This window comes from Passer domesticus, chromosome 19 (assembly GCF_036417665.1).
Source record: "Passer domesticus isolate bPasDom1 chromosome 19, bPasDom1.hap1, whole genome shotgun sequence".
NCBI lineage: Eukaryota > Metazoa > Chordata > Aves > Passeriformes > Passeridae > Passer > Passer domesticus.
This window is the reverse complement of record NC_087492.1, coordinates 4,332,182-4,338,942: the sequence shown is the minus strand read 5'-3', so window position 1 is coordinate 4,338,942 and position 6,761 is coordinate 4,332,182. Positions and strand designations below refer to the sequence as shown.

The window sequence follows — 6,761 nt, the reverse complement described above, 5'->3', positions numbered from 1 at the left end:
AACTGCTAACATTTGGGTCTGGAGCAACTGCCGCCCTTAATGGGAAGCTGGCTGGAGCGAGCGTTGGTGGGACTAACACATGCTCACAGCCTGTCATCTGCTCGGCTCCATCTCTGGGGAAAGGGGCAAATACTCCCATATGCTGCTCTGATTTCTCAAAGAGTGACGAGGGGGCTGGAGCCAGACAGATTTGCTTTTATTCTCCCTCCTCCAGGCTCTTGCTCAGTTACAAACCGTGGCTGGAGGGAGGCAGCCTGGGCTGAGAGTCCCCAGCAAGACAAAGCCACAGGAGCGTGTGTCCCCCTCGTTCCTGTGGCATGGAGGGCTCAGGGCAGCCCCTCCGTGTCCTGCTGCGGGTGGTGGCTGGGACAGGAGCTGCTCTGTGGCAGGAGCAGCCCTGGGAGCTGTATCCCACCCCCGGCCGTGCCTCGGGCTGCCCGCAGGAGTGTGGCACCCCTGGGACACCGCAGGGTCAGCGAGGACACCGAGGACACCGCAGTGCGTGCCCGCAGAGCCCAGGGGGGGCTGCAGGGGGCTAGGGGGCCGTGTGAGATGCGATGCTGATGCTCCCCAAACTCCTGCGGTGGCCGTTCCCAGTGCGGAGGGCACCGAACCCCCCAGAGGGCTGTGCCCGGTGGGGCGCTCCCCAAGCCCCCGGGGGGGCTGCACCCCAAACCCCTGGCAGGGGCTGTCCCCGTGCGGTGCCCCCCGAGCCCCCGGCAGCGCTGCATCCCCCCCGTGCGGCGGGGGCGGCCCGGGCGGGGGGCGGTGCCGGTGCCGTGCCGTTCCCCGTGGCGGGGCGGGCTCAGGCCGGTCCCACCGCCCCGTCCGGCCTCCGGGCGGAGCCGGGCACGGAGCGCGGAGCGCGGAGCCGAGCGGGCGCGGGGCGGCGGCGGCGGCGGCGGCGGGGTCGGGATGCCGGGCTACGACTACAAGCTGCTGGAGCGGCCGCGGCGCCGGGTGCTGTGCCCGCTCTGCGGGAAACCCATGCGGGAGCCCGTCCGCGTCTCCACCTGCGGCCACCGCTTCTGCGACACCTGCCTGCAGGAGTTCCTCAGGTGAGACCCCGCACCACCCCACGGGCGGCCCGAGCTGAGGTTGCTCCGCGCACCCCTTCCCCCGTGGGGCACCCCGCACCGCCCGATGCGGGGCTCCGCACCCCGGGCGGCAGCGGGGGCTCCTCGCCATCGCCACCCCCCGTCCGCCGCCGGGCCCGGGGTGCCCCGGAGAGGGGTGCGGTGTCCCGGGGGTGCCCCGGGCCGGTGCCGGAGTGCGGGGTGCTCCGGGGGTGCGGGTGCCCCGGGCCCGGGAGGGAATGCGGGATAATCCCGGGAAGGGGCGCGGGCTAACTGGGGGTGCGGGGAGAGATGCGGGGTGCCCGGGGGTGCTCCGGGCCGGGGAACGGCGAGGGTGTGCTGCGGGACAAGGCGCTGAGTGCCCCGGGAAAGCCGTGGAGTGCCCCGGGAAGGATGCGGGGTGCCCAGGGATGCCTCGGGCCAGGGAAAGGTGCGGGGTGCCCGGGGCGCCCCGGGGCAGGGAGGGGGTGCGGGGCGCGCCCAGCCCGTGACAGCCGCCCCGCGGGTGCAGCGGCCCGTGGCCCCTTTCGCTGAGGAGGAGGAAGAGGAGGGCCGGGTGAAGCCCGGAGCGGCGAGTTTCGAGAATCGAGCTTAACCCCTTCCTGCCCCGGCCCCGCCGGAGGAAGTGGCCGGGGGTGTTTTTGGGGAGGGGCGCACGGCCAGCCCAGGGTCCCCGCGCCCACGGGTGAGCGCGACCCGGCCGTGTGCGCTGGACGGCAGCGAGGAGCCGGGGCCTCCTCCGAGCCCTGCGTTTGGGACCCCCGGTACCGGCAGCGGGGGCACACGTGCGGGGCCGGTGCTGTCCCGGGGACAGCGGGGGTCCCGCGGGGCACTGCCCGTGCTCCCTCCGGGCGGTGACAATCCTCACCCCGGGCCTTTCCCAGCGACCTTCGCCCGGGGACAGCTCACGGGCACCACCGTCACCGGGGCCGGTTTCTGTGAAACCGGGCGTTCCCCGGGCACGTGTCAGAGCGCATCTGTCCCCCGCTCCCCCGCACCCCTCCCGCCGGCACCTCCGCTCTGCCGGGGGGAACGGCCCCGGGGCATCCCCCGAGCACAGCGTGTTTGCCCCGGCTCAGTTTGGGGCTCCCGTGGGCTGAGCCATCCAGCCCCACCGCGGTGCTGGGAGGGGGTGTCCGGGGGGTGTCGGGGGCGCCGGGGCTCCCCACACCTTCACCTCGCTGTGCCCCAACACGCCGTGAAGGTCAGAGGCAAGGACGGTCCCCCCGGGTGCTGCCTCAGCACATTCCCTGCCCGGCCAAGCGTGAGGAATGGGGAGGCTTTGTCGGGGATTAGGCGCTGGCTTCGGGTCATCGTCCCACTTCCCTGCCAGCCCCAGCACCCCAACACCGTGCACGGGGTGCAGGCACAGCTGGCAGCGTGGAAGGGCAGCAGAGTGATCCCGGGGCAGTGCCAGCCACGAGGCAGTGCCACGGGTGCCCGGCCCTGTCTGGCCCTTATCTCAGTGGATCCCTGATGACTCCCACAAAACCACCTGCGACAAACAGAGGGGGCACGTGGCAGAGCTGGCTGCAGCCCTTCCTCACGTGGGTCGCACCCCACGGGGTGTTCCTGGGGTTCACTTGCACTGCCAGCACGGCTTGGTGGCCGCAGGGGACACGGCCAGGCTGGCGCGTGCCCGGCGGCACTGCTGGCTCTGTCCTGGAGGCTCACATCCTCTTGGCAGCTCTAGTCGAGGCCACGCCAGTGCCTGCCAAGGGCTCGCGGTGATTAGACGGGCACAAGGGCTGTCCAGGCAGGACAGCCTTGTCCAGTGTCACCTCAAAGAACAGCAGAGGCGCAGGGTCCCTTTGTGTCCCTGCTGCGTGTCCTGTAGGCAGCACCTGTGGTCTCCCAGCCCAGTGTCCATCAGGGATGCTGCATGGACACTCTCTCCACACCCTGGGCACAGCGATGTGTGGGCCAGAGGTGATGGTGACTCCTGGCCAGCTTTGTCACAGGCCAGGCTGCCTTTTGGCTGGGTCCTTGTCTCCACTTCATGCTGCTCCTCTGCGTGGCAGGACTGAGCAGGGCCCTTCCCACCTCAGGGACAGCTCCTGGGGGCCCAGCAGGATGGGGACCCCTCCGGGGGGGCTGCCTGTCCCCCTGCCCTGACTCACCGTGGTGGCTGCTGGGGCCATTTCCTGTGGAGCAGGAGCCCCAGGGCTGCACATCTGGCGCCCAGCTGTTGCCCTCCCCCTCCTCCCCTGGGCCCCGGCACCTGGGGCTGCCCCTGCCGGCCCCCTCCTGGCCAGCACCCTGCTTAATCCCGGGGGACGGGGTGGGCGAGGGGCTGCCGGGGCTGCAGATGGTGCCAGGGGCTGGCCCGGGCCCTGGGGAGCGTGGCCAGGCGGAGGGGGCTGCCCGGGGGTGTCTGGCGGGGGCATTTCCCAGCTCAGACAGATGGAGCAGGATTAGAGCCGCGGCTCCCCCAGGGTGGCAGCTGGATTTGGTACGGGGTGAGCGCTCAGCAGCGCAGGGCCAGCAGCCGTGCCCTGGGGTGGGACACGGTGGCTGTGTCACTGGTGACCCCCAGCGATCCCGAGCCTTCTGTGTCTTGCAGCGAAGGCGTCTTCAAGTGTCCGGAGGACCAGCTGCCCCTGGACTACGCCAAGGTGAGCCTGGCACACGGATGGGTACCCTGCCCCACCACGGGGCCGTCCCCAGCTCTGCGCAGCGCCTGGCACAGCCACGCCGGCCTGGCACGGGCGCCCGGGCGGAAGCAAGAGCCCTTTGTGCCGCGGGCCGGGCAGCGGAAACCCGCTCCCGACAAAGGGCGCTTGTTGCTGTGCCCGGGGGGGATCCGGCCCCGGGCAGCGTGCCCAGGGCTCCCAGCCAGGCTGTGCCGGGGGCTGTGTGCCCCTCAGCCCGCTGCAGGGTGCTGATACCCCGCTGCTGCCCCTGCAGATCTACCCCGACCCCGAGCTGGAGGCGCAGGTGCTGAGCCTGGCCATCCGCTGCATCCACAGCGAGGAGGGCTGCCGCTGGAGCGGGCTCATCAAGCACCTCCAGGTAGGGCCTGGGAGGATGGGGACGGGCAGGGTTGTACCCCGTGGCCTTCCCGTCACCATGCCCGTGTCCCCCAGGCCCATCTCGGCACCTGTGGCTTCAACGTGATCCCCTGCCCCAACCGGTGCAGCGCCAAACTGAGCCGCCGCGACCTCCCCGAGCACGTCCAGCACGGCTGCCCCAAGCGCAGGGTCAAGTGCGAGTTCTGCGCCAGCGACTTCACTGGGGAGGCCTTCGAGGTGGGCACTGGGGGGGACACTGGGGGGGACACCGCTGGCCGGGGTGCCATGGTGGGTGTGGCTGTGCTGGGGGTGTAGCTGGGATGTGTGGGCACCCCTTGGGCTGCAGGGGCACTGTGGGGACACAGCCTGGGGATGGGGACAGGGCCTGGATGGGGACACTGTGATGACGGGGACAGCCTTGGGGGGGATGTGGACATGTGGGCTTCTGTGGGCACTGTGCCCTCTGGCTGTGGGGGTGTCCTCACCCCTGTCAGGGCTGGCTGGCGAGGGCAGGCAGAGGGTGATGACACTGTTGTGGTCCCCAGGGCCACCAGGGCACGTGTCCCCAGGAAAGTGTGTACTGTGAGAACAAGTGTGGGGCCCGCATGATGCGGCGCCTGCTGTCCCAGCACGCCCTGGCCGAGTGCCCCAAGCGCACCCAGCCCTGCACCTACTGCTCCAAGGAGTTCGTCTTCGACACCATCCAGGTGAGATGGAGCCCGTGGGGACCCTCACCCTGCCAGCTCCCAGCCCCAGCTGACAGCCTCTCTGCCTCCCCAGAACCACCAGTACCAGTGTCCCCGGTACCCCGTGCCGTGCCCCAACCAGTGCGGGACGCCCAGCATCGCCCGGGAGGATGTGCCCACCCACCTCAAGGAGAGCTGCAGCACTGCCATGCTGCTGTGCCCCTTCAAGGAAGCTGGCTGCAAGCACCGGGTGAGTGCTGTCCCTGAGACCAGCCTGCCCTGGCGTCCTTGGGCATGCGCTGCTGTCCCTGCTGTGTCACTGCTGTCCCCACAACATCTCCACACCGCTCCTGCCCCGACGTCTGTCCCATCCCTTGTGTTCAACCTCATCCATGTGGCTCCATGCCCTCACCCCCGTGTTTGCCCCCCAAGTGTCGCCCTACCACCCAACCAGGTGTCTCCGTGCCACCCCTGTGTCCCCATGACATCCCTGTGCCGGTACCCCGTGCTCCAATGGCATCTCCATGTTATCCCCACGGCACCTCCTCTCCTGTCCCGTGTCCCCCCGCTGTCCCTGCCACCCCGCTGCTGACAGTCCTGCTGTCCCCGCAGTGCCCCAAGCTGGCCATGGGCCGGCACCTGGAGGAGAGCACCAAGACCCACCTGGGCATGGTGTGTGCCCTGGTGAGCCGGCAGCGCCAGGAGATCCTGGAGCTGCGCCGGGACGTGGAGGAGCTGTCGGTGAGCAGCGACGGGATCCTCATCTGGAAAATCGCCGACTACGCCCGCAAGCTGCAGGAGGCCAAAGCCCGCAGCAACTACGAGTTCTTCAGCCCCCCGTTCTACACCCACAAGTACGGCTACAAGCTCCAGGTGTCGGCTTTCCTCAACGGCAACGGCAGCGGGGAGAGCAGCCACCTCTCCGTCTACATCCGCGTGCTGCCGGGCGAGTACGACAACCTGCTGGAGTGGCCCTTCTCCTACCGCGTCACCTTCTCCCTGCTGGACCAGAGCGACCCCTCGCTCTCCAAGCCCCAGCACATCACCGAGACCTTCCACCCCGACCCCAACTGGAAGAACTTCCAGAAGCCGGGAGCCTCGCGCAGCTCCCTGGACGAGAGCACCCTGGGCTTCGGCTACCCCAAGTTCATCTCCCACGAGGACATCAGGAAACGGAACTACGTGCGGGACAACGCCATCTTCATCAAGGCCTCGGTGGAGATCCCCCAGAAGATCCTGGCCTGAGCCCCGGAGGGGGACGGGATGTGAGCGGGGTGCCCGCCCAGGGGTGCCCCAGCTGGTGCTGAGCCCCTGCCCGCGGCCGCTGTCCCCGGCGTGGGGACGCCGCCGTGGCGCCGCGGTGGCTCTCAGGACACGCAGGGTCGGGGCTGCTCCCAGGTCCCTCCTGGGGCTGGGACTGTCCAGCAGCCCCGGCTGCCCCTGGGGCAGCCCCTCCTCAGGTGCCCGGGGGGCTGGGCCCCCTGAGCCCCTCCCCGAGGTGCCAGCAGCCCCCGCCAGCCTCGCTGGGGACCCCGCAGGACCCCGCTGGCAGAGCCATATTTTGTAAACCGGTGCTCCCCAGGTTGTTATTTATTACCCCGGGCTGGGGCTGCTGCCCCCTCCCCACATTTTTTTTTTCTTTTCAATAAACTTTTCTTGTATTTATTACGGCCGCCTGAACCTCCTTGCTCAGCCTGCCGGGATCGGGGTGGCGGGGCCGGGGGATGCTCCTGGGGGCTGGGGACAGGGAGAGCCGGGCCCGGGCAGGGGCACGGAGCGGGGTAATCCCTGACCCAATCCCGGCGGCAGACGGGCTCAGATGGAGCCGGTTAATTCGGTAATCACCGGCAGCGGCGGGGCTGGAGGAGCCGCCAGCCCCGGGGGGCTGTGTGCCTGCAGGGCCCCCTCGGCCCCATCAGCCCCTCGTTAGCGCCGGGGCAATTAACGCCCCGGGGAGGGGCATCCCCAGCAAACGGGGGTGGGCGATG

General features: G+C 69.9%; 1 protein-coding gene across 1 annotated transcript; it reads left to right on the top strand.

The window, feature by feature from the left end:
- The first annotated feature begins 863 nt into the window (after nucleotides 1-863).
- On the top strand, nucleotides 864-6,417 carry TRAF4 (TNF receptor associated factor 4). Its single transcript, XM_064394915.1, has 7 exons — nucleotides 864-1,058; nucleotides 3,640-3,691; nucleotides 3,984-4,088; nucleotides 4,163-4,324; nucleotides 4,633-4,794; nucleotides 4,868-5,023; nucleotides 5,386-6,417. The coding sequence occupies exons 1-7, from the start codon at nucleotides 916-918 to the stop codon at nucleotides 6,016-6,018; spliced, it is 1,413 nt and encodes a 470-aa protein (XP_064250985.1). The 5' UTR covers nucleotides 864-915; the 3' UTR covers nucleotides 6,019-6,417.
- Nucleotides 6,418-6,761: the final 344 nt, after the last annotated feature.